Genomic DNA, 27,520 nt, shown 5'->3' with positions numbered 1-27,520 from the left:
CTGTCGGTGCGGGCCGAGGCGCCCCGAGGTAGCCTTTGTTCCCCGCTCGCAGGCCCGGCAGAAGGGCCCCCGCGGGGCCGGGATGCTGCCGGGGGCCGCTCGCCCCCGACACCCGGAGCGGCGCTCCCGCCCGGGGATGGGGAGCCAGGCCCGCGCCTTTCCCCGCGCTGGCACTTGCAGTTGGCTCATGGGTCTGTGGTATTCGGTTTCAGGCTCGGGGATTTCAACCAGCCGGCGCTGCTCCTGGGAGGAAGGAAGAGTGAGCTATACTTTTCTCATTGGCCCGAACAAAAAACAGAAGCCTCTGCTGGGGTTTGGGAGTGGTTTATGGGCTGAGCTCAGTGGCAGGGGAGCCCTCGCAATGCCAGAGGGAATAGAGCCGTGTGGTGCGCGGTGCCTATTGCGGGGGAGAAGGAGCTGAGCTCAGGGTAACGCTGCTGCCGCTGCCGCCCGTGCGTCCGCTCGCGTCTCGCCGGGCCCATGTGCATGAACGCTGCCGCTGCCTGCCCTGCCCGCCGCTGCCTTCGCATCCCGGCGCGGCTCTCGCTGTCTTTGTTTCTCTGTTTGCTTGCGGGTTTGTAGCGATGCGTGGCGAGTGCATTGTGGGTTTGCCTGGGAGTGTGGGCTCTGCGCTGGTTTATGGAGCGGTGTCTGTGTTGTTCCTGTGTTCCCAGCTCGCTGTGTTTGCTTAGTGGTTTAGCTTCATTTGTATCATCTCCCTCTCTTTTTTTGGATCTCTGTGTTTGTTCTTCCTCGTGAGTTTGCAGGTTACTCCATATTTCTTCGCATCATTTCTCTAAGAAATTTCCCCAGATGTTTGTGAGGTTATTTTGTTGGGTTTTTTTCTTTTATTCCCATTTTTTCCACATCATAAATCCTTCCTCCAAAATAACAATACATTAACTGGACAAATTTCAGGCTTGTGGAGAACACAAACCAAACTCTTCAGTCGGGAAGGGAAGCTCCCCCCAAACCGATTACAAGCAGCTGCGTGTTTTAAAACCCTGACTGAGGCTGTGCAGGGAGATAAAGTGGACTGTGCAGGGGTTGGATGTGGTAGCAGTTGTGAAAATATTCAACTTGGGGCATCTTTTGGGTTGCTTGTGTTTTCAGGGTGTAACTCTGGTCAGGCTGTCTCCCCATGCCTGATGTGGGATTGTGTTCCTGGAACCTCTGTACCTGTCCTGGCCCAGAGCGCTGTGGCCACAGCACACAGTGGGATGGATGTATTTCCTAGATTTCTTTCAACGTGGATGCTGTATTAGGGCTTTCCCCCCTTTTTTTTCCATTTATTTATTTTTTCCCACCGTTGTTATGGAAAACCCTGAAAAGTTGAGTGGTTCCCCAAATTAGCAGCTGTTGGTGATGAGAAGCCGCTGGCTGGGGCTGGAGCCGAGCGGTGCCTGAGATTAGCAGTGGCATGGAGTGTGCTGGGACCATGTGACTGCGGTGTACATTGGAAGAGGAAGCTGTAGAGGTCAATGCAAAGGCATTGTGCCAGACTCTGGCAACCAGGGAGAGAGCTGGATGGCGGAAGATCCTCCCGCAGGCTCCTCAGCCCGCCGGGAGCTGTTGGGCTTGGACAAAAGCAGGCCTGGGAGATTAACAGCATAAATTAAGGCATGGCTTGTTTGTGGATGGAAAGAAAAACACTTTATTTTTCCAAATGCTTTGCAGGTTTTTATTAATCGCCATAAGTGACTCTTTCACTAAAATCACCTTTATTGGAGTGGAAATTGTGTTTAGAGTTTGAAGAAAACATCGGGGAAAATGAGGAAAAACAAGGAAAAGAAAGAGTTGCGTGTTCACAGTTATACCTGCTTTGGTGTTTTCTCACAAAACTAAATTTTAAGTGCTTTGATTTGACAGGATTCAATCCTGTTATTACCTCTCTGAACGTAAACAGTTTGCCTGCTTCAGGTTTAGATTATTGACTACTGAGGAACAGGTAAAACCAGCTAATGCCCAGGCCATGTTTGCTCTTCCAGAATATCTTAATTCGGGGTGATTGTTGATAGGTTGCACTGTCTACAAATTTTTTGTTGTTAGTGTGATGTATTTTATATCTGGCCTTCTGGAAACTGAAAATAATTGACTCCATAAGGATTTGAATTTTTTACTTTAAAACAACATGAACCTCTAACACTCAGCACTGCTTACAAGCGGAGAATTTCTATGCTGATTTTTTTTTCCTAATGAGCAATAATTATTCAATCTGTGACTTTTTGCAATTTGGCTGGAAGAAAGGCAACTTCCTTTCTGGGCTTCTTTTATTGTTTTTAAATTCTATCTGACTTGTAATCAACAACATCTTGGTAGAGAAAACATAAAAGGAGATTTTTTTTAAAAAAAGTGTTTGGGAGGGAAGGACTCATATTTTGAAATGGAGCATATTGAGAGTGTAGACAGCTTCTTGGCTAGCTGTGATTTTTGAAGCATCTGAAATACCCCAGGGGCAGCAAAAGCTTCTTCCTGCTTCTGAAGGATTAAAAAAAAAATTTAAAAAATTCCAGAGTGGGCAAGAGGAGAGACATGTAATTGCACAAGGAGAGGTTTTAATTGTGAGATGAAGGCGCAGGACCTTTTTTGAAGCCCACAAATTGACTGTCTTCATGACAGCATTGCGTATCATTCTGTCAACTCCGGCTCGGGATGTGGTTGCTAGGCAGCGGCTCTTATGGACCCAGAGTGGCTGTGATTTGCCAGCCTTCTGCAGACACATGGTAAGGTCCTTCCCAGCCTATCATCTACAGGGACTTCTGCACGCCGGCTGCATACTGCTGAGCTTCTCCTACCTGAATGTGAGCAGAAAAAGACACACTTAAATCAAACCTTTTTTTTTTTTTTCCTCCTTTCCTTTCCCTTTTTTTTTTTTTTCTTTTAACAAATCCCCTTCCGGTAGTGTTTCCATAACTCCCCTTAAAAACAAAACCCCCCAAAAAAAAACAAAACAAAACAAAAAAAAAAAAAAAAAAAAAAAAAAAGCCATGAAACGGAGACCGGAACAAGGAAAAGAGGTTAGTGGGTTAAGTGGTGTGTGTTTCCTGCGTTTGCAAAGGTGCCTACAGTGAGGAGGGCGGCTGTGATTCGGCCATTAGTTACAGATGGTGGCTGCAGGCTGGAGATTCCTGCAGCCAGACCACAGCTCTCGTGTCTTTTCCAGCAATGCAGACTTTAAACTGCTCAAATCCTGTATCAAGACGGCGTAAAAAATAGTGGATTTGATAGTTAGTGCGGCTGCCAGCTGGGTCCTTTATGTGTTTTGATGCCGAATGCCTAGAAATGTGAACAAAAAGGAGTTAGTTTGCCAAATGAGGTTTCTGTCCCCTAATCCTTGCAAAAATGGCATGAGTGGCAAGTAGGTAAAGAACATTCAGGAGGATTTATAAGCAAATTAGATTTTTCAAAACTTTGCAGCAATTTGTGTACAACTTCTGGTGAAGGTTGTGTCTCTGAAGCGATGAAGGAGAGCATTAAACAGATCACCCCAAGGACTGGCAGTGCCATAGGAAATATTTCTGAACAGCCTAACTTTTAATGTTTTTCTATTCCCTAACTCTGGAAGCTTTAATTCCTCTTGTATGAACAGCAAACTCAGACATGGAGAGACGTGTTTTTCAGCAGAAACCTCATTACCTTCATGAGACAAACTCCTGTACTGTAAATGCAGAAACTTAATTGGTGGAAGCAGCATTGCACAGGCAGTTAACCTCTGCAAATTAAGATGTGAAAAATACTGTTTCAGACTGATTCATTTTTGTCCTTCACTCTACTTGCAGGTACTGTTTGATGAGTGTGAAAGGATGCTTCACTGATTTTCATATTGATTTTGGTGGCACTTCAGTGTGGTATCACGTTTTCCGTGGGGGGAAGGTAGGTGAACCTTTTCTGATATTTGGTTTTATTTCTCTGTGCCTCTTACAGAGTGGAGGGGTTGCTTTCTTTTCTTTTTTTCCCTTTTCTTTTTCTCTTATTCTTTTTTTTCCTTGAGGGGATCAGCCAGTGATGAGACTGTTTCAGCAGCTTTGTTGATATACACAGAGTTTACTGAACTAGAAGGACACCAGTCACCATTATGAAACAAACAAGTGATTTATTTGAAATACCAAATGTGTCATTTGCTGGTGGTGCTGCTTTTAGGCTCATTGTTGCTGTGGTCCAGAAGCATCTTGCAGAGAGATGTGGCTGTGTGGCTGACCCCTGGTTGGGTCAGAGTGCCCTCGCAAGTCTCTGTAGCTAAAGCTTCTGTTCCTTTTAGAGATTCCACGTTTCTTTGCTGTGTACAGCACAATAAGCCAGAACTGAAACATTAAAGGATACAGAAGCCTTAAAATACACAGCATGTGGAGCTGTGTTGCCATCTTTCCTGGTTTAGGATGTTTTTCCCAGTTGTAGTGTGGCCAGTGTATGGTGGGAGCTGAAATCAGTCAGTGGTGCAGCTCCTGTTCCTCTCTGTACCAACACACTGCTCTGAAGTGCAGGTAAAGCACAGGCAGCTTCTGAGTAAGATATTTCTGGAAGAGAGATGACAAGTGACAGTTACCCAGGCACTTCCAGCACGTGGGCTAATTGCTGCTGCTGTCTGTGTGTGCCTCTGTGTACAACACCTGGAAAACAAGTGTTTCATGCAGAAAGCAGCTCATTTGCCTGACACACTGTAGCCTTGGTGGAGTCTCTCAGCTGTTTCTTTTCGTTGACTGCTGGTAATAATTAAATCTTCATTTTGTTTTTAGATCTTCTGGCTGATTCCACCTACTCTGCAGAATCTAGAACTTTATGAAGAATGGGTTCTCTCAGGAAAGCAAAGTGATATCTTTCTGGGAGACAGGGTGGAACGATGCCAAAGAATTGAGCTGAAACAAGGCTACACGTTCTTCATTCCTTCAGGTATCCCTGTTAACTAACCTGGAATGACTGGGATTGTGTTTTACTAACAGTTCTGTGTAAAACAATTCTTCACACCTAAACGCCATACTGACCTCCTTATTTGCTGTGGCAGAAGGAAGGCCAGGGACTAAATGTGCTTCATTCTCCAGAAATTACGACTGATGGAAAATGTACTGTGAGGAAGTGTGTGCAGTGATCATGTGTGTACTGGGAGAGAGAGGAGTTGGGCCTCTGGAGCTGTCAGTGCACCACTCCTCATCAGAGCTGTACTGACTGCTGCTGTTAGCTTTCTGGGAAAGACAGTTTTCTCTGTTTGTGGTCTCTTCTGGCACGTTTCACCTGCAGTTCAGTAACTTGCTTCTTTGCCTCTGTCTGTACCAGAGGTGGGTCTTGGTGGAACTCAGGAGAGATGGGAGAGCAGGTGCTGTGCTCCCTTGGGTTGCTTCTTGGGGAAACATCTTCATTGTTCTAACTGTTCAGATGATGCTGAATCTGGACATCTTCCAGCAGCCCAGGCACCCTCAGTTTTACACTGCTGCCCACCTCAGTAGCTGTGTTGCATGATCCAGGCTCATCTTGCAAAGCCAGCAAATAGTTATAGATTTGGAGGCTGATGCTTCAGCCCTGTCTGCTCCTGCCTAAATTGGATTAGGGATGGTGGAATGTGTAACAGCCCTCATTTAAGATTATATCAGACTTTGCTTTCTGTGACTATTATGGGACTATAAGTTTGTTTATAATGATTTAACACATTGCCTCTCTCTATTGGATCTTACCAGGGAAATAAATATAGGTAGACTTTCTACATGACAGAAAGGCAGGCTGGTAGTTTTTCAGCTCTGGAATTAATTACTCTGTGGAGATAGGATTATTATTTTTTAACCCTAGAAACAGAGAATGCAGGTCATACAGCGACAGGGACAATGTTCTTCTCATCTGGGGAGTGTTGTTAGGATCAATTGAAGGCCACAAATGTGCACATTTGTAAGTATTTGGTAAGAATCAGCCTGGGAGATGACAGGCAAAATGACTTAGAGGGTGGAGGAGTTAATCTGTTAGAGGAATTAGATCTTGCCTTGAAACAGGTCAGAATGTGCTGTTACTGTTTGAACTGGGTGTTTGAGTGTGGCTGTGCTGTTTGCTTACATCCCATTACTGCATCTTCTATTTATCTCCATCCTCCTGTGAAAAGCCTCCTACAAGTAAGACTTTCTGATGTCAGTTTAGTCATGTTCAGCAGCTGGAACACTGCAGGTTGTGGGAGCTTGGACAGGACACAGCTGTAACATGGTGGCTGACACAAAGTGATTCCAAATGGGTTTTTGACTGTAGTTTCTGTTTTCTTAGGAAAGCCCCAAGTACAGAAATGCCAATACCTCAGACATTTTAGGCTCCATGCCAGATTTGAAAAGCATTTATGAAAAATTTCTCTGTAAGCACCTCATAGATTCATGGATTTTTGCTCTGCTGTATGTTGTTTGGAAAACTTATTTGCAAATCTCTTATTTGTGTGAAAGGGCATTATTTCTGCCTTTGTTTTAAGAGTATGGAAATGCCTAATTAAAGGCTGTTCCAGGTCAGTGAATTGAGCACAGCTGTGTAAAACAGGTCAATTCCTGTGACCTCTTTGCTCTGGTTTGTGCACATATCATGTTAGTTAATGTTTGAAAGTGGTTTTTATGTGCTTTAGAAGTGTTCTTAGTGTTTAGATTCTGTTTATGGATGTCTGTAAAACCAGCGTGTCCTGTATTTTCAATTGAGCCTGATAAACCCTTGACCAGCCTCAACTCATCCATGAGGAAATACCTTCTAATTACAGGTTTGCTCACAGAAAGTGTAGAGGAATTAGTGCTCAGCTGGGCTGTGAATGGGAAACATTTCAGCAAGGGACCTTTCCCATAAAATATCCTGCTCTGCTTTTGCTTTCAAGTAATTTTTGGGAGTAGTCCTAGAAATGCTGTTATACCATAGCACTGTGAGGGTGAAGTAGGTAGAGAAGACTGTAAGAAGACAAGTGAGGGAGTGAAATCATGGTATGCTGGGAAATGGAAGGTTTGTCTGAAAATCTGGGATCAGCAGTAGATCCAGCAAATCCCCAAAAGTACAAACCACTTGGACAAGAATGGGGATCATTCTTAGGGAAGGCATAATTATAGTGCTCACCAGGGCCTCAGGGTATTTTCCTCTCCATCACTGCCATCATCCTTTCAGGATTAAGTTTAAACCAGAAGGCTTCTGCTGGTGTTTGTAACCCTGCAGAGCACTGAGAGCATGACCCCAGCTGTGGTATCAAGGAGGAATTGAGCCCAGTATTGTCAGCACAGTGAGTTGTTATGGGCCAAGGTGCATTTTCCAGCATTTTCTGCAGTGCTGATTTATTCAACATTCCTGTGATCAAACTGCAGACATGGTGACCTGCTGTCAACTGGGTGATGTTCCTTTCTGGTTCTTCTTCAAACTTCTCATGTTGCTGCATGCAATTTCATAGCAGTTGTGTTTCACCTGGGAGCTGGCAGTGTTCCACTGAGGAGTAAGCTGTTTGTTTTACTTTATTTTTCTTATGTTCTCTGTGCTGCACTTCAGGGCCTTTGGCATGGAAACATGCTGTTAGAGTCTCTCTTAATTATTGTGGTTACCTGAGAGTGCTCCAGAGTTCTTGTCTCCAGTCAAATGCAGAAATAATGACCTTTCTCAGATGAATGTTTTTGGGAAGGAGAGTGGACAGAAAGAGATGTTCTGTGTGGACTGCAGGCAGCTATTTGCAGGGATTCAGAGTGTTTCAGATGCTGTCTCAGTGGTTATCAGTGGCATTTTGCCTATTAGGCTTGTGTGGTCCTGGGTCACCTCTGCTGTGCCAGTGAGAGTTTGATGGATTATTGTGTGATGGGGCCAGAAGGTGGCACAGAGCCCTTCCAGCAGGAGAATGACAGGCTATTAAAATCTGGCTGGTACATTTTTTGCAGGGTGTTGTGCTAGGGCTGCAGAGCTGCCTGGCTGGTTTTGGTTGCTGTTTAGCTTTTCCCATTCTGGGAGCTTCCACTGACATTAATGGAATCTCCGTGCCTGGAGCCTCAGGGACCACATGAAGAAGATTGTGGAGGGGATCAAAGGGGAGAGGCTTTTTGCTCTGAGTGTCTGCTTTCAGATGGAAGGTGACAGCATGATGCTGGATTTTTGATTCTGTACCTAATGCCAAGCTCTGCCTCATTCTTAAAAAACAATTTTAGATTGAGAGTTGCTGTATTACTTGTACTACCGGGGCAGAATTAGTAAATACTTCACTTTGAAAATGTAAACATGATATTTCCTTCATAGATTTGGTTGTGGGCACTGTTATGAGGCAGTCATTCTTCTTTTGAGATTTGATTTGCTGGCAGTGCCCACTCTCTGGTTATGTCTTTAGTCACTTTTTATTTTTGAGATATATATATTTCATCTTTTCCACCCCAAATTGCTGTAGAATTGCAGGAAAATGTGTGGCAACTTGTGTATCACAAGGCAAAATATCAGTTCAGTTACTAATGGAAACAGATGCACCATGATTTTGGCTTGGAGCTTGTAGGCTGTTTGCCCCATAGCTTTATAAGTTAATATTCTTTTTCATTATTCTCAGATGGATGATTGCATCCTTGAGTAGGAATTTGCAGCCCACTGAAATCTTCTAACAAGTTTGCAATGTTTAATAATACTTGTTTTATAAAATTCAAAAGATAATGAGATCATATCTTTCTTTTAACTGTTGAGAAAAAGTGTTTGTTACTGTTAATTTTACCTTCTTGATTTACTAGAGATGATAACATCTAAATATTCAAGTGTATCTTAGGAGTGGTGGAATAATTCATAACTGTAAATCAGCTGAGAGCATTTCTGAGTCTCCTGAAGAGAATTCCTGCTCAGTCTTGGCTTGGCTTCATACACTAGGATTGTTTTGGGAAGGAAAAAGCACTTATTGATCGCCAGGAGCTGAAATAAAAACCATCAACTTCAGAAAAACCTTAAGTGGATGGTCTCGTTATTGAGGCTTGACATGAGGGCTGTGAGCAGTGACTGCAGTGTCTGTGCTCCCAAATCCCTTTGTCCCACGTGGCTGAGCCTGTGCTGGGCAGGACTGGGCAGTGGCTGTGCAGGAGCTGCCCCGGGGCCGGGCTGGTTCCACCTCGTGTCACTGGCACTGCTTGGGAAGTGAATGGTCACCCACGGGCAAGAACCTTCCTGGTTCATGGCTGGTCCTCAAAGCCACACAGTCAATGTCCTCCTCTCATCTGTAGGATTTAGTTGTAGCTTGAGGTAATATTTAGCAGGTGCTTTTGTTTGTGGCTTTCAGACAAAAATTAACAATTTCTCATTCCTCTGGCTTTTGACTTTTTCAGTCCTTATTCCAGTTGTTCTGACATTATTCCAGTGCTTTTTTTTAGCATTAAGGATAAAATCAAATTTTTGGCATTCTTCTCAATTTTTGAGACAATTCCCAAGGGGTGAGGTGTTATCTCCTGGCTCACATGAAGCCATGGAACACAGAGGGTTGTGCAGCATAGCAGGGTTTGTGTGAGCAGCACAGAGCAGTCCCTGAGGAGAGAACTGATGAACTCGCTCCAGAGGTGCTGGTACTGAGGGCTGTGTGGGAAGTTTGTGCTGTGAGAGCTGGCAGTCAGACACACAGGAACAGACATGACAGGCTGTTCAGCACAGGTGACATGATCTGAAATGTCAACAGACCTTCAGTGCATCCAGGAAAACGTAACAGCACAGGTGAAGGTGAGGCAGGGGTTTGGTGGATGACATTAAAGCAAATCCCTTGGCTGTCCTTTTGTCTTCCCCATATGTGCATCACCTCCTGCTCTGGAGGTTTGTCTTCCCCTTTAAAAACTGTGGTAATTGGGGAGCTGACAAGATGGGTGTTTTTGTTTGCAAATGGTCACAATGAACATTCATCCTCCTCAGTTTATTTCTGAGTCGTGCTGTAGCTAAGCTGTGGGAATGGATTGAATGTGCCATCCAAGCTTCTCTTTCCTCAGAGCTCATTTCCACAATACATTACCCTGATGGAAAGTGTTTCCTGTTTTCTGCTCATCTCTCTTTCCTCCTACTTCTACTTTTCTGGTGCTGACCTCCAGTTTTTCTCCACACACAGCCTGGTCATTAGAACAAGAGATTTTCACGTTGGGTTTTTTTCCTCTGTAACATCTGTGCCAATCTTGCTGGGATTTTGTGCCTTGTCAGTTTTCCCATCTTTTTTGTCTAACCTTGTCCTGTGTCCCTGGAATCCACCTCTTGGTGCTCGTGTCTCTGCAGTTCCAATTATGCACGTACATTCCTCAGGCAAGTGGAAGCTATTTTGGGATGCAATGTGACTGAAATGCTGCACAGCTGAGTGACCAAAATCTATTTTATGTGCAGGTGACTCCTCTGACAGGGCTGTGTCCTGCAGAGGGGCTGAGCTGGATGCTGCCTGTGGGAGCACAGGGACTGCAGGAAATCCGGGATTCCCCAGGACTGAGCTGTGTGAGGGGAGGGCACCCACAGGGATCATCTGTGCCCATCTCAGAGCTGTGCCTGGAATTCATCCCTGCCTTGGCAGGGGTAGGAACTTGACTTCTCAGGACTTTATATGATGACTTTGTTGCTTGGTCTCTCATTTATTTTTCTTTTCCCAGTCCTGATGGATTTTATTGCTGTGTTTTAAAGGGTTTTGCTACTGACAACTGTGTCATTAACAGCAATATTTTCAGTCTTGTTATTAGAAATGCTTGCAGCTTGAAGGACCTAGTGTTCAGTTAATTCAGCAGCTGGGAGATGAAGGTACTAATTGCTTGTAAGATATTTAGTCCTGGATTATAAATGCAAGTAGGGAATTAAAGACCTTTTCCACAGAACCAGAGGTTGTTTCAAATACTTTACAGAAGATTTTCAGTTTGCACTGAACCAGCTCTGCAAGAATGGATGCTTGCAATGATATTTGTGTTCATTATTCTTTCTGTGCAGGGTTTGTCATGTCTGGAACACCATTTGTTAGAGCATTGGCTCAAGCCAGTGATAGATCTTTCCACATTTCTCCCAAAAATATTGGGACTACTACCAAGAAAGTCTAGCAGTTATTAACACAAAAACCCTTGGCATCTCATAGGGGTAGCATTGAGAAGTCAAGGAAGGTGTTTTGAGAGACCCAAAGACCAGGAAACAATGAAACCAGCTGCACTCCAATGTGAAATGTTCACTGAGGAAACACAGTTTGTGGGAGAAGGCTACTGTGTGGTTTCAGTGGAAGCACCCACTCAAAGAACAACTGCATTGATGGGATTTAATTTTATTGATTATTAAATGAAGGGATATCTCCTTTTAACCTTTCAAATAGGACAAGAATCAGCTCAGTTATTCCTTTTAATCAAATTGTAAATATTTGATAGCAAATTGTATTTTGAATGATGTTGATAATTTCACTAAAATAACAGCTGCACTAAGGTTGGACATTGACACCTGTGCTGAGAGAACTGCTGTGGAAAGTGGTGCTGAGGACTCCTCAGTGTTCTGCTGGTAACTGCCTGGTTCTGAGCTGTCTTCTGCCACCACTCACTTGTGGGGCCATGAAAGTCATTTCACTTTTTCAAGTTTCAGTTTATTTATCTCTAAACCTGACAATTCAAGTGGATTGTCACGCAAACCAACCCTATGTTTCAGCACTCAGCCAGTGAATTTGCGTTGGGGACCAAGATTTGCCTCAGCATTTGGATTCCCCTCTTTCCCCCAACCACAGAAATCTTTGTTTACCCAGTGGAAGCAGTGGCCCCAACTTCCTTGACCTTGGATCTGTTTTCCTTCCCAAAGACGATGATGAGGATGAGGATCATGTATTTTTGTAGTAGTTTGCTCTTAGTACAGACTGATGTATTTCATGTGAGGTGCTGAACTACTTCAGCTGTGAAGTATTTATAGTGTTGAGGTGTGTAGTTGCCACCCTACCCTTACATGAAAAGAAAATCCTCTCTAGTTGATTGTTCTTGATTTGGAAGTAATAAACAGGCTGGATCTCTGTAACTGAAATTATGCTGACCAGAGAAGGAAAGATGGAATAATTCTGAGAGCTGCCAGAGCCACGAGTCACCTGCTGGTTTTATATACATCACATTTAATGTGTGGAGTCAGACCTGTAAACTGACTGAAACCTGGAGCAGGTTGCCCAGAGGGGCTGTGGAGTCTTCATCCCAGGAGATACCACGGAGCCATCTGGACACAGTTGTGTGCAGCTGCCTCTAGGTGGTCATGGGGGTTGGACCTCCAGAATCCCCTCCAGCCTCTACCACTCTGTGACTCTGAAATTCAGAAAAATGTATCCAGAGTGATGGGCTTGTGTTTCCAGGGAGAAAATTCTAGTGCTGATTTCTTTTCCTTCCTATCACTCTCCTACCAACCTGCCCTTAAATGAGAGCCCCAGTCCTGCCATCTGCTGTGGCTCAAGGACTTCCCAGATAGAGCTTTGCAGGCCTTTATGGTTGAAAAATTGTTGTGGAGGAGCACTTTTGTGGCTGCTGGCTGGAAAACCCTCTAGGCTGAATGGCATTTTCCTGCTCCCTCACTGATCTGGAAGTGAGGGAAAGCTGCCACAGCTTTAATGGAAAGTACTGCACAGTCAGGAGAAAATTGACTGCCCCCCATGTTGCTTTGCTGTCTGCTGGTTTATAAATTGTAATGCTTTTCATTAAAAAGAAGAGGAAGAAAAGTGTCAGGTCTCTGTGGGTCCCAGATCATTAGCAGGATCAATTCCTTTTTCACTGCAGAGATCAGAGGCTACAGTCTTGCATAGCCAGAGCTTCAGCTTCTGTCAGACCAAGCAAACAATGCAGAGGCAGAAGAGCTGGTGTGTGGCTGTCTGAATTGCTGTGCCTGGGTTTTCGTTGTGATAGAAGATTCTTTGGAGCCTGTGAAATTAACTCAGTCCCTTGTAGGATTGGGTCAGAACAGTCTCATCAGCTCCAGCACCAGAAATGTTAAATCCCTTCACTTGAGGCCTGCAGTGAAAACGATTTCTTGGTTACTTTTACTTCAGGAAGTTGATCGTAGGTGATGAAACTTTCACCCCTGAAGGAGGGCTGGTAATAATTTGAAATCTTTTACCTCTGAAGGTGTGTTGTGGTGCAGTGTGAAGGAAGTTTGGTGTGCCTCAGTCCAGTTCCACAACCCTTGGCCCACCACTGCTGCTGAGATGGTTTGCAGCCATGCTGGAAGTGCCAGTCTGAGAGCCAAGTGTATGGAGCAGACTGAGTTTACTTCTTAGTCATGGACGTGGTTGAGTCACAAACTTGCGTGTGCTCAGTAAACACTGTAAGTGTTGGGGGAATAAATAGAACTGATTTACTGAGGGTTGTAAGACTGCACGTCACAAGGTGCCCTTCTGCTGTGACTAGTCCTGAAGTGTGGCTGTGAGCATCCCGTTTAACCTTTCACTGCTTTAACCTCTCATCCCCAGCACAGTGGGATTCAGAGGGTTGTTAAAATTTGATTTGAAATTGCTCTGTAATGCTACATAGCACGAGGCATTCTCAGTTCTCTGCTTTCCCTCTCTAGGGTGGATACACGCGGTTTATACTCCAGTAGATTCTCTGGTGTTTGGTGGAAATATCCTGCATAGCTTTAATGTTCCCATGCAGCTTCGCATCTATGAAATTGAGGACAGAACAAGGGTAAGGATTCTTGATTCTCTTTTTAACTGAGCAGTTCTTTGTGACTGTGATCTGTCATAGTCTCTCCCTCGTATTCCTTCTGACAAACAACAACTGACGGGATCGCTGTGTCAGAGTCGTTGAAACAAGAGGTAAACATGGAGTAATGAGACGTTCAAATGTTGGTTATTTTTAGTGGTATTTACTCATGTGCTTCCCACAGATGTGTCCCTTCTGTGTCTTTTGTCTGCCTGTTAAACTTCCATGAAACATCTTCCCTTTTGCACAAAAACACATTGCACTTTACAGACCTTTGTACCAGTATTTCTGGTAACCCTCTGTTGTCACCTCTCTGTGCACACCTGGGGTGGATGATCCTGGAGAATGGCACTGGGCTGGTCCTGCTGCCCACAGCTGAGTTGACAAAGCTGTGCAGAAGTTGTGTATGAAATGACATCTTCTGTAATTGGCAGTCACTACAGGGACTTGATACCATACAAGAATTTCTTGGAAGAGAGAGGCTGGGCTGGGACATTGATCTGAACGTTGTGATGTTCATCTGCCTGTAGCACCTACCTGAGGGAAAGGCTGGGGAGTTACTGTGCCACCTCTTTCTTGGGGGTGACAGTTTTATCCTTGGTTGATAAACAGGGCACCTGCTCATCATATCCACTGAGTTTCAAAAAGCAGCAGGATCTGAAGGAAGTGATTCTGTTTTATTAGGCTGTTAAATAACCTGTGCAAGGCTGTTGTGGCATTCTGATATAAAAATGGACCAGAGGGATGTGCAATCCAGATGGGGACTGTTTTGGAGGCCTCATTCTGAGACAGTGCTGATAAACCACTGGCACAGGTGCCAGCTCTGGTTCTAGTGGAGATATGGGCTGGCAAAATGGCGGGAAATTGCAATTCTTCGCTAAAAAGTCTTAAAATAGTGTGTTGTGGACATCAGTGCAGTTCACTGTTGTTCACCCTACAAGAGGTCACAAATCTTGCTCCAAGTTGGCTTTTACCCCAAATTGCTTTCTTTGCAGTGAGAGTGCATAGGCCTGGAGCAGATACAAATTGTTTTAAGTACATCTCTGCCTCAGTGGGAGTGAGGTGTCCTCCCCCCAGCCTCCCTGGCTTCCCAGCTGCTACAAGGCCTGGTGATCTTCACGCTGAAAAACATTGGTGGGAGCAGTGGGTTTCCTGGAGTGCCTTTAATGAAGAGAAACAGAAAAATGAATTCTTAGTGGAGGAGAGATGAAGGCAAATGTTGAAATTCAGGGGGAGTTAGAGCAGAGGAGTGTGGCAGAGAGCAGAAGTAGAGAGCAGAGTGGATTCAGCCTGGCTTTGAACAGGTGAGAGTGTCAAGTGTCTTAAGAAAGTGCAGAGGGACTTGGACAGGAAAGTTTTGGTGACAGGAGCAGGAAGGGGCTCACCTGGCAGCGGTACAGGAAGGTTTCCAGAGTGACTGTAGATAAGAACCAGCAATACATGCTGGGAGTTCACTGCAGGTGTGTTGTTGCTGGGAATGATGTTTGCACAGGCAGCTCACTTGGAGAACGGAGAAGGGGAGACTGGGAGGGAGGATCAATGCCAGAAATGAGTGATTTCCATTGAAGTCTTTGGGGAAGATGGGCAGGAAATGCTCTTTTTTCCTTAAGTTGTATAAAAATGGACATTTTGTTCACACAGGACTTGAGCTACCCAAGATCACACAACTTGGGTTGTAGCTGCTCAGCTGTGCTTCAAGGCCCTTCTCCTTGGGAAGCTGGGTGCAGCTTTGATTTTCTAAGCTTTTTATGCCAGCAGGCAAAACTCCTTATAACAGTCAAATATTTTGGTAACTTCTATGAACTAACCAGCCAAGTTACACTGAAATGCCTCTTAAAATTTACTGGCACACTGATCCTGAGAGGAGGTCTTGGGAGTTGGGTATTTGCATCTTGAAAAATGTCCTGTCACCATTAATTGGGAAAGGGATGCTGCAACATTTGAAAATCCCAAATCAGACCTTTGTTCTTGTCATTTTTTGTTTAAATTTTCTTTGAAGTCTGTGTAGTTCTTTATCATTTTCCTTGCAAAAATATTGGAGTGCTTTAAAAAAACCAGCAGCCCAGAATATCCAGGGCTTCAGAGAAGCAATTTCAGCACTTGGATGTTGCTGTGCTGGCAGCGTGTTACGCACAGGCTGTACCTGTGCTCACAAACTTGTGCTCGTGGGCAGATATATAAAACCAGAACTGTGTGAACAGTTGAAGAATAGCAAGAATTTCTGCGCAGAAACAAAACAGAAGTCGTGCAGCTAAGGCATACAGAAGTTTGATAAAAGGCAGGAAAATCAATACGGTGATTTAGAAATAATAACACTCCCTCAACCCCCAGCTAAAAATATTGTGCAGGAATCTTGAAGGGGAAATGGTTTCAAAACAGGATTCTGGTGTGTACTACATTATTTGCTTTGTCAATCAAATTTTGTCATTTCTATGTTGAAATAATTCCATCCATACACTGGCTGGTCTGGCAGACTCAGTACAGTGTAGTTCACCCAAATTTGCCAGTCTGAGCATACTGCAAATGAGTTTCTCATCAGTATTGATCTTTCCATTGTGTATGGCACAGAAGTAAATTACATGATGTGATTGACAAAGTAATTTGCTACACTCAAATCAAAGTGTAATACAGGTGTGCTTCCTCTCTTCATTTTGCACAGAGCAATTTTATGGAGGTTTCACTGTGTTTAAACCTGCTATGTAATGTTTAATCATCTTTGATTGCTGATATTCAAAGTAATTTTTATGCTAGGTGTAGTTGTTATTGTCTTAGCTCAGACAAGAATAAATACAGGGTTGAAATGGTAATGCTGATTTACAGCCTGATAAAATTGCCTAGTTTATATACTTGTCGTGCTTATTCTAGCTTAATTCCTCATACCCCTGGGAGACTTTTTAAGAGGGTTGTAGCCATTTAAAAATAGTTTTAAGGAGTAATAAAAAACATGTCTATTGTTGGAAACAGCTCCTAATGTGCAATTGAGGTAAACAAATATTCTCCAGCCTTACAGTTCGTAGAGACTCTCATTTTGCAGCCTGGCTTTCCTGGAGGCCAATTAACAGCCAGTCAAACAGGCCAAGCTGTTTAGCTCTCTGCAAGCCCAGCTTGAGGAACTGCAGAGCAGGATGCCATGCAGGGATTCATCATTTGGCACAGGGGTGATACAGCTCTCAGTATTGAAGAGGAAGAATGTGTCAAACCTAACCCCAATTAATCTAAATTTAACTGCTTTAAAATACTGGAGCATGGTGGGAACAAGGGCACTGTGAATATACACGTAAGGTGGTCACTCACAGATGATGGTGTTTGCTATTCACTTGGTTTTCTGGAATGTAAGATAACATATTAAGTGGCTAGCTTAATTATTTTGTAAATAGTCATAAATTGCTTCTCAATATTGTGATTAGATTGATTAAACACAAGTGGAGTTTGTAATGATTTTAATGGGCATTGTGGAAGAGATTATGACTTTTTTCAGGAAAATGTGTGTCTTACTTGCTTAGGGTTTTTGTTTTGTTTTTGGAGGGGCATATAAATCTCTAAAATAATTTCACTTTGAACTGAAGAAATGGATCATATTCCAGAGAGGATTTTTTCTTGCTGTACAGGAATAATTAAATTTTTTTTCAGTGGATTGTAAATTATTAATCACAGAAGTTAGAGCTGGAAATGCCTATTAGATGATCCAGTGTATTTCCCTGCTGGTGGGGAATTCAGTCCTCTGGCAGTGTCTGTCTCAGATATTACACTTCGAACTCATCACAGAACATTTTTAATTTTTTTCCTTCTTTCTCTTATTCCTCCTCCCCTGCCCTTAAGAGTTCATTTGCCTGTGAGTGTACAATGGAAGGAGTATGGACATGCACATAATGCAGTTCACATCCATTATAATTAATAAATGTTCAGGGATATCACAAAGAGCATATTCCTCTATGCTTTTCCATAAGGCAAACTTTAAAAGTTTTTAAAGCACTGTTGGAGTCTCTTTACTGGCAGAAGGCCCTGTAGATCTCTGCACAGTATCTCTGTCTACAGATGGTGTAGAGAGCTCTTCTTTCTGAAGGTTTGTAAAAGCAAAGCCTTCTCAGGCAAACAGTGGATTACAGAGGCATGGAGGGATTTGCTGTGGGTTGGAACATTGATAGCGAGGCAATTAGGAACTCAAATTGAATATTAAAGATTGATATACATAATGGGAGCACTGCATGCATTACTGCCTTGTCTTTCACATTGAATTAACATTGGTAACAACTAAATTTGGTGAAGCTCAGAATCTGTCAACAAATGTTGAGCAATGATGTCTTTAATATTCCCAGGCATGTGGCTGAAAACCTTTTGAAGGCTGAGGGGTGGAAGGCGGCTTCCTGTTTGTAAGTCAATTCTTTGCAAATTTTGTTTCCTGCAGTGCTCTCTTGGAAAAATTTGAGTTCCTTTATTAGCATATATTTTAGCATGGATAATTTCCCCTGTGTTCCCTAATAGTCATAAGTGACTTGATCTCTTCTCTATGACAAATAACTAAACTAAAGGAAAAATTTTCTTCAATGCAAAAAGGCCCTGGGGTTAAATGTTCTCACATTTAGGAGGTTGTTGTTTGGCTGGTTGTTTTTTCCTTTTCTTTTTTCCCTTCCTTTTTCATATGTGTGCTTTGTAACAAATCACACAGGGAAAGATTTGGGAAGGTGCAGCAGTGTTGGATGCATGACCTGTAGCAACAAGCAGTTCAGATTTGCCAGCTGTATTTGTGTTGAGTTTAAGGGATTTTAACTTCTGAGAATTGCCATGGAGTATTTAATCCTACACTGTGATACATCTAGTGTGACAATACAGTATATTTTGCCTTTGTTACATTTTGTTTTACTGCTAAGAGTGTTTGCATTTCCTGTGCCTGGGAACAGAGGCAAGTTCTTTGGCTGTCCCCCTTGGGGCCAGGTTTCAAATCTGGGCATTCCATAAGTCACTGATGTGCTCAGGTGGATGCTTTGATCACCTGCAGGTGTTTGGACAGTGCCTGCTTTGCAGAGCTGAGGCTCAGTTTGCAGCTGCTGGGTTAGTGGTTCTCTTCAGACTTTGGGCTTTTGGCTGATCTGTGGTGGGTGGTGTTTTGGGTTTTTTCTCTGAGGTAATGCTCCTTTCTGGTGCAGTTCAGCTTTTCACTAAAGGTGGTGCCCACCTCTGGGCTTAGGGAGCAGTGAATATGCAGAGAATGTTTTAAAGCAGCTCCTGTAAATCCCACTGCAGTGCATGTGAGCCTGCAGAACACAGATTTCTGTGCCACCAGGAGAAAGAGGTGTACAGTGTAAGTACAAGTGCATGCAAGATGCATGGCATCCATTTTTAACAAATCACAACAATACACATATCTTCCTGCATTTTAGGAGCTTCCCAGATCCTTCTATGGTACAGTGACCTTCTACAGATAGAAAACTATGTTGGAAAGGAAGGAAACCCTCTTTGTTTTCTTTTGTATCTGAGATACTCTTACAAATAACTAGTGTTGGAGAATTCAGCTTTTTGTGTGAGAACAACAGGTCTGAGATGTAAGGAAAAGTACACAGCTTGACAGGATCTTTTGTCAAAATCCTGCTCTTCTATTCTTACTCTGTTTGTGACAAAAGCTAACTTGCTACCAAACGGTAAACCACATAAGGGATTTTTACTTTAATGTGTAGTTATCAAGAATTTGTGTGTTCATTTCTTTAATCAAATTGTTGAGACAACTACAAATGAAAAAGATTAATTTCCTGCTTGACTCATTTTAGGTAATGTTGCCATTTTGATAAAAATCCTGTGATAGTGTTCAGGAGATGAAAACCCACTCCTTTATTTTAAGTTTTAGTGACTAACATCTGTATGTGACCACCCTATGTTTATACAGCAGGTAAATAATTCTGTAGGGGCCATCCATCAGTTTCATGATTTCACAAGAACACAAACCCTCTCCTCTCCCAGCACCCCAAGAGGATACAAATTAGTGAACCAAGAAATGATGCTGTCGTGGCAGGCAGGCTGCTCCTCATTCCGTATGCTGGAGGCATTCAGCTCCCTGCTCCCACCCTCTCCCCTCCCCCTCCTCACACTGTTTGTGCTCTTGATAACACGATGGCAATGATGACTGGCCCTTGTGCTGCAAACTTCTCTGCCTTCCCCATGGGCTGACAGTGTTGATTTGTTTCCAGGTGCACGCCAAATTCCGCTATCCTTTCTACTATGAGATGTGCTGGTATGTGCTGGAGAGATACGTGTCCTGTGTGACCCAGCGCTGCCACCTCAGCAAGGAGTACCAGAGAGAATCAATGGTCGTTGGTGAGTGAATCCTTGGGGTGCACATTCACAACTGCTGCTGCCACCTCAGGCTGGCTGCTGCTTTGGTTTCTGCAAAGCACATTATAAACTGAACTAGAGGAATTCTAATGAACTGTTTCTTTATTTTGGGGTGGGGAAGATTTTTGAATCTTAAGCGTTTCCATGAAGTACCAGCCTACTTTGAATTATATGCATTGAACATTCCCTTAGCAAGTGGATCCCAGAAAATAATTTTTGGATGTGTTTGTTCATTGGTTTCAGTAATGTTTGTGTTGGGATGATCTGCCAAACACTTGAGGATTTACTGCCATGTTCAGCACAGCACCTCAGTAGTCAGGAATGTGTGTATTGCAGGTGTGCTCTGGTGGGGTGGATATTTTGTCCTTTTGTAGAGCAGCTCCTGTACAGAACATGTTGTGGTCACTAAACCTGCCTTCTTTCTCTTCTCTTTTCCTTAAATTCTGTAATTGTCTGGTGACTTGATTCTAGTTCTGCAGAAAAGCAAACCCAAGAGAACACCTACACAAATCTCCATGATCTGTAACCCAGGTTCAGGGAGGTCAAAGAAACCTTTACAACAAGAGCTGAAAATGGACCAGAGGAGAGACAGACAGATGTGCCTGAGGCATTTCCTTGGCACTGGAGCTTTTCATCAGTGTGTGCCAATCCAATTGTTGCTGTGCTGATCTGGCCTCTTTTTCCTCCTTTTGATGGAAGGTGGTGGTGGGCCATGTTCCCTCTGCTTTTAAGCACAGAATAGCTGAAAATAGCACAAGCACCAGCTAAATCTTAACTGATAAGTGTTAAGTGTGGAGGAGGACTAAAGTAATTCTGTGCCTCCTGCTCCCTGAGGTGCCACTTGGAGTGAACCTGGCATGGCTGGCAGTGCCCCAGGCTCTGGACAGAGAAGGGAAATGTTCACCTCTGAACACAGTTCTTAGTAGAAGGGATTGAAGAAGTTACAGGCAGGTGTCACTCTCCAGTGAGTTCTAGTGACCAAGAATAATTTAAGGGAGCTAATAATCTGTGTAGATAGGCCAGGGGGGATTCCTGGGGTCACTGGGCATTTGGGTGCTTCACATTTTAGCTCTGAGACTCTGGTCAGAAAGGTTAGTTAAGCAGAAATTCTGTGTCCAGAGGAATTTTTCTCCTAAGATTATCCTAGAGGAGGAAAGGATGAATTAGCCCTTTGGATCAGCTCTTCAGAAAGCAGTGACAAAACTGATAACTGCATTCTTTGGAAAATAAGGAGCAATCTCCTGTTGTCTAAAGCACTGGCATGGAAAGAGGCTGGTCCTGCAGGCAGGGCAGAGGTGCCAGATCAGCCACGTGTAATTTCAGAACAAATTAGCTGTGGAGAGTGGATGGTTCAGGATATTGAGATGGGACCTTTTCCAGCTAAATCGCCAATGTGAATTCCAGCCCAGCTCCATAATTACTGATAATAGTTTGGTGATCCCCACAAAATGTGTCTCAGTCCAGTTAGCTGGGAGATTTTCCAGTCATATTAAAGCTCGCTGGGAGCTGCAGATGTCCACTGTCTAGAGGGAGCAGGATTGTTTTGCATGACCATAGAGTGCCAGCTCTGAAGGCTTCAGGAAAAGGAGCCTGGTTAGTTGGAAAAGGGTTTGGTGGTGACTTCCTCAAAGTCCTGTGACCTGTGGTGGCTTCAGTTGCTGGCAGAGAGAGACATATGCTTTTGTCAGAAACTTGGGGTTTTGTTTTTATTTCCTGGCAGAAACTTAACCTTAAAATAATTATTTTAGTGGGGGTTGTGGTTCAAAAGACCAGGTCTGGTATACTGCTGGATCTTTCACTTTGGCATTTGCCAAATTCAAAGGAGTAAAGGTACATTATTTATCTTTACAAAGCTGCATTGCTTTGTTCTGTGTGAATACTGTTTCAAATACTTGCTTTGCTTTTCTTTTAACTGGTCTGTGTGCAGCCTCTTGACTCGAATCTCTATGAACTGTAATCTTTGCGTTAAAACTGGTTTGTTGTGTGGAGCCTGTATCTTGATATTGTTCACTTGCTGAGGGATGGGATATCCTAAAGACATCAGTGTTCCAAACCCTATCTCTTTGTTTTTAAGCTTTTCTTCAGAGATGAAAAAGTCCTTAAATTGTCTCTTCCTTAGGGACTTCTCTATCTGCAAGCAATTTCTTGATTTCCCATGAGAGAGTATCCCTTGACAAAGAATTTCCCATTATTCTCCTTAAAGAGTAATGAAGCAAAGTACTTAACTTCTCCTCAAACCCCTCAGTAGATTTAATTGTCTTCTGTCCTTCTTGGTTTAAGGAAAAATCTTCATATCCTTGTATTCATTTTCAGAAATTTCTCTTGAATATTCTAAATGTTTTCTCCTACTTTTAAAAAACAATTTCCTTGACTGGAAATTTGTTCTAAATTTGTTCTAAATGTCTCTTTTCTGCCTTTCGTTTTGGGTGCTAGAATTGTCTATTTTTCACCCTCCAGTTGTGCTGCTTTCTTTCCTTACATAGCTTCTGGTACAATGATTGTAGTGGATCTTTGAAGTTAAGAAAGCGCCAATGTGAATTCCAGCCCAGCTCCATAATTACTGATAATAGTTTGGTGATCCCCACAAAATGTGTCTCAGTCCAGTTAGCTGGGAGATTTTCCAGTCATATTAAAGCTCGCTGGGAGCTGCAGATGTCCACTGTCTAGAGGGAGCAGGATTGTTTTGCATGACCATAGAGTGCCAGCTCTGAAGGCTTCAGGAAAAGGAGCCTGGTTAGTTGGAAAAGGGTTTGGTGGTGACTTCCTCAAAGTCCTGTGACCTGTGGTGGCTTCAGTTGCTGGCAGAGAGAGACATATGCTTTTGTCAGAAACTTGGGGTTTTGTTTTTATTTCCTGGCAGAAACTTAACCTTAAAATAATTATTTTAGTGGGGGTTGTGGTTCAAAAGACCAGGTCTGGTATACTGCTGGATCTTTCACTTTGGCATTTGCCAAATTCAAAGGAGTATAGGTACATTATTTATCTTTACAAAGCTGCATTGCTTTGTTCTGTGTGAGTAATACTGTTTCAAATACTTGCTTTGCTTTTCTTTTAACTGGTCTGTGTGCAGCCTCTTGACTCGAATCTCTATGAACTGTAATCTTTGCGTTAAAACTGGTTTGTTGTGTGGAGCCTGTATCTTGATATTGTTCACTTGCTGAGGGATGGGATATCCTAAAGACATCAGTGTTCCAAACCCTATCTCTTTGTTTTTAAGCTTTTCTTCAGAGATGAAAAAGTCCTTAAATTGTCTCTTCCTTAGGGACTTCTCTATCTGCAAGCAATTTCTTGATTTCCCATGAGAGAGTATCCCTTGACAAAGAATTTCCCATTATTCTCCTTAAAGAGTAATGAAGCAAAGTACTTAACTTCTCCTCAAACCCCTCAGTAGATTTAATTGTCTTCTGTCCTTCTTGGTTTAAGGAAAAATCTTCATATCCTTGTATTCATTTTCAGAAATTTCTCTTGAATATTCTAAATGTTTTCTCCTACTTTTAAAAAACAATTTCCTTGACTGGAAATTTGTTCTAAATTTGTTCTAAATGTCTCTTTTCTGCCTTTCGTTTTGGGTGCTAGAATTGTCTATTTTTCACCCTCCAGTTGTGCTGCTTTCTTTCCTTACATAGCTTCTGGTACAATGATTGTAGTGGATCTTTGAAGTTAAGAAAGTGATTATCAGTAGAGGAGGACATTGACTAGAGATAGTGCAGGACACTGCCCACAGTCTCTGGGATTCACAAGGGAGTAGTTCTCATAACATTTGTGGGGATTCTGTTCTCCTGTGTAAAGAAAAAAAATTACTGTCTTGGTAATGAACATTGTTGAGAACAGAAAACTGAGTTAATCAGCAGTTGGATTTTAAGGATATCTTTCGACTTTTAATACTGTGTTTTTATAACATAGTATTTATTTGCTTTGACATGAAGGTTGTTAAATTCAGAATGACTTTCAAGACATGGCCTGTTCATGAAAGTGTATTTGTGTGATTGTGTTGTGATACCTCTGTCCTGATACTTGTATGCTGCTGTAGCATTTGTATTGTTCTTTGTATTTCTGTTTTCTGAATGTCTCCACTCACAAAACTTCAGACAGGAAAAAGCCCCACCTCTGTGGAGGCACTGCTGAAACCTGGAGTCTTCCACTCCCTAAATAAAAACGTGAGTGCAGCTCTAAATGAGGTGGAAGATGATGGCCGTGCCTTCCTCCCCCATTCCTCAGGCCAGGATGAATTTCCAGGCTGTGTCCTCCAGGCAGTGTGTGAGGCTGTTCTGTCTCAGATCTCTCCCAGGAGGGCAAACACTCAGGGGATGACGACATGACAGCAATCACAGGCTGCTGTAAAAGCACACAATCGCTTTTTCTCTTTTCTTTTGCTTGTCTCTCTCAACCGGGACATTTGTCCTGCCAGCTGAAATCAGAAGGGAGCCTATTTGGGTTTCCTACCAGATTTGAATGTGTGCTGTTTTTCAGGGTGGATATGTCTTCATTATTTTTACTCTTATCATGAATGAGTCTGTACTGGATGTTTTCAACCACAGTTGACCTTCAGTGAGATATGGATGTTGAGAGTGAGCTGACAAAGAGTAATTGGGAGAAGATCCTGGGCTATCAGAGACGTGCTTTCTCTGTAGCCTGCAGCTTTGAAGATTCCCATTGCTAAAATTTTAACAGGATGGCTCTAACTGTATGTTAAGCCTGATGGATATAGAAAAGATGCCCTCTGGCACAGTGAAGGAGCCATGTCTCTTTTTTTTCCCCTCTTCCTCAGGGGATAGAATAGATTTGCTTATGATAGACAGGTACCTGAGTATATTGAGTGGCTCCTGTATGGGGTGCTCCATGCAGTGGAGCAATGGGATACATTTCCAGTATGCTCAGGGTTTTTCTGCTAATGAAAATGTCATTGCTGTCTTTAGCAGACTGATAGCAGCTGCTGCTCCCAAGTCACAGTGGCAGGGTTTGGAGCTGGGAATGGCAAGGTAGACACTGGACTGTTCTAAATAGTTCAGAAAGGTTTCATGATTATGCCTGACCCCCATCCCTTTCTTTTAAGTTCTGTAATACAGCAAGTTGCTTTTCAGCAAGGAAAGAAACTGTGTATAATTATTCTTGCAAAAGTGGATAACTGTGAGGAAAGTTAAGTGGTCTGCCCAGAACCACAGGCAAGTGAACTGCTATAGAAAAGATTTCTAATGCTCTGTCCTGTGGTCGAGTCTGTGCTGCTTCACCTCTTCACTGAGCCAGATCACAGACTGGTCTGTATGAGCTGGTTTTGTTTGCTTTGAGATGAGGGGGTGAAGGTATTGTTGCACTGAGTTGTGTGGGAGCCCAGACTGGATAACCCCTCTGGAACTGGGGTTCAGACCTGGGGCATTGACTCAGGAGAAGAAACAGCTGAGCTGAGCAGGTGCTGTTCCCCACAGAGAGACTTAATAAACCAGAAACCTCCAAGTCAGTGGAGCCCTGGTAATACAGGGCTTAAAATGCACTTCTCAACAAAGTAAATGCAGATTATGCTTATGTAGGGCCTCAGCTCACAGCACAGTAACTCTGTCAGACAATGTTTTCATTGAAATGAATAAATAAAAATCATGGCATGTTGCATTACAACAAAACACTTGAAAACACAAAATTGAATCTCCCTCACCTTGAAGTTATCCTTCCATTATTGATTCCCTTGGTGCTTTTTTTTTTAGATTAGCAGCAGCAGCAGACAGTTGTTGTGTTTGGAGAGCAGCCTGCTCTTAATCCGGCGGAGCAGCAGCGCTGTAATCCCCTGGTGCTCCAGAATAGCCTGGTACACTCCAGGTTAGCAGCAAGCCCTGTGCCCAGGGGAAAGTTAGGCAAGGCATGAAGTGCCTGCCAGGCATGCAGAGAGCAGGGCACTGCTGTGGTGGTTTGCTTGGGGTTAGATGGGAGTTGGTTTTGCCTGTCCCTGCCCAGGTGTGGCTGCCTGGTGGGGGTGGCAGGGACGTGGTGGCAGCTGGCAGAGCAGAACTGCCACCCCCCTCTGTGTGCTGCCTCCTCCTGGGAACAGGCCCCCAGTATGCTCTGGTGCTCCACTCCTCTCCTGCCTTTTGTTTCCACAGATTACAGCAAGAGACAAAAAGTGGAGATCTCTCTTGGAAGCTTTTTCTCCTCGCACCAGAGCGTTACTTGGAGTAAATTATTCACACCTCCATAACCTGATCTCCCTCGTTTTCTTTAGGCCTTATTTACACTTGTGCTTTGCCCCAGTTACAGCCATTAGTTCCTGTTCAGCACAGCTACAGCACAGGAGGACAGAAACACAAGTTTCTTTGTGCAGATTTACACCACTTTCTGTTGATGACACCATCCTGGCAGTGTAGGGATGTGGATCTGCTTCCACCCTGGCCTGTTCGATGCCAGAACTCTGGCATTTTCTCCCATTGAGGCTGGGCTTTGTGCTTGAGTCAGTTGTAAAACAGCTCACCAAGGCTGTGTAGCTCAGAGGAGGGGGCTCCAGCCCTGGATCCAGCAGCCTGGATTCTGACTCCTGGTTTTTCCCTAGATTTGATGTGTGACAATGAGCAAACCGTGCTTTCTCCCAAGCATCTGTTTCCTCAGTTGTAAAATGGGAGAATGACATAAGCTGATTATGTAGCCTTTGAGGTGGGTACGTGTGCTTGCTACTGTGGACAAAGGAAAAACAGTGGGAAATAAAAGTTGGATAACTGAGTGGGTTTTAAATGTTCTAGTTAAGATATTTTCTAATCCTGTTTATTTTTCTAAGAGAAGCATGGGGGTGTATTAGCACAGAGCAGAGAGGAGGAGCTGCTTTGGAGTGCTGATGCCACCACCTCAGCACACAAAATAATCTGTGAGGCTTTTTTGGAGGCTTGCAGGGAGGAAGTTACCCTGCCCTGTGGATGGAGCTGGATTTAGCTGCACCCTGCCTTGCTGATAGCTGGTGTTTTCTGTGGCTGCCATCTTTGCAAAGGCATTTCAGCTTAAACTTGCCTTTCAGGAGTCATTTTATGGCCACTTTGGTTTTGAGGAAAAATGCAAGCCTGTCTGAAGGAGTAGATTGGACAGAGATGCTGGGTTTTTGCAGACCCTGTAGTAGCAGCACTCTTGCCCTGGGTAGTGTGAGGTGACCAACTCATATCTCTGGGGCAGTGACACACAGAGCTGAGCTGGCCCTGCAGGGCTTTTATTGGGAGCTGCAGAGCTGAGCAGCCAGGCAGGCTGAGCAGTGACACTGCCACTGCCTGTGGCACCTCTGACCAGTGTGCTTGTGACAAGATGGTGCAGACTGAGCACAGACAAGGAGTGGCTCTGTGACCAGGAGGAATTCTCCAGCTTGGAACTGGGCTCCAGCATTTTAACCTTGCTGTTAAACAGCCGGATGCTGAGCTTTCTCATTAATGTCCATTTAATCCTTCCTTAAGCATGGTTCACATTGTCCTAATCCAAAGCTACTGCACTGCAAAGCATGGAAGCCGTGAAAGGAACTTTTCATTAATTGTTCTCTCACTTTTTCTGTGTGACTTCTGTTTCCTTTGCAGTGTGTTTTTGTTTGCAGCTTGATCTCATACCCATTTCAGCCAGTAATAAAATTCACATTGATTTAACTGGGTGTTGCCAGTGTTAAC

The 27,520-nt window shown here is 43.6% G+C and overlaps 1 protein-coding gene across 6 annotated transcripts in view; it reads left to right on the top strand.

Moving 5' to 3' along the window:
• KDM2B (lysine demethylase 2B) overlaps positions 1-27,520 on the top strand; it is a 104,754-nt gene that overhangs the window by 30,886 nt on the left and 46,348 nt on the right. For 3 of the 6 annotated variants that reach the window (XM_005424021.3, XM_031059499.1, XM_031059500.1), the window contains exons 7-10: positions 3,780-3,873; positions 4,734-4,887; positions 13,447-13,562; positions 19,760-19,886. In XM_005424021.3, coding sequence (XP_005424078.3) covers positions 3,780-3,873; positions 4,734-4,887; positions 13,447-13,562; positions 19,760-19,886 — 491 coding nt within the window. Of the gene's footprint in view, positions 1-77; positions 260-338; positions 429-485; positions 575-3,779; positions 3,874-4,733; positions 4,888-13,446; positions 13,563-19,759; positions 19,887-27,520 lie in introns of those variants that run through there. The other 3 variants (XM_031059501.1, XM_031059502.1, XM_031059503.1) reach the window with 3 other exon arrangements.

The sequence above is a fragment of the Geospiza fortis genome, unplaced genomic scaffold, assembly GCF_000277835.1.
Source record: "Geospiza fortis unplaced genomic scaffold, GeoFor_1.0 scaffold145, whole genome shotgun sequence".
NCBI classification, from domain to species: domain Eukaryota; kingdom Metazoa; phylum Chordata; class Aves; order Passeriformes; family Thraupidae; genus Geospiza; species Geospiza fortis.
Note: the sequence above shows the minus strand (reverse complement) of the source record. Positions and strands in the feature narration are given on the sequence as shown.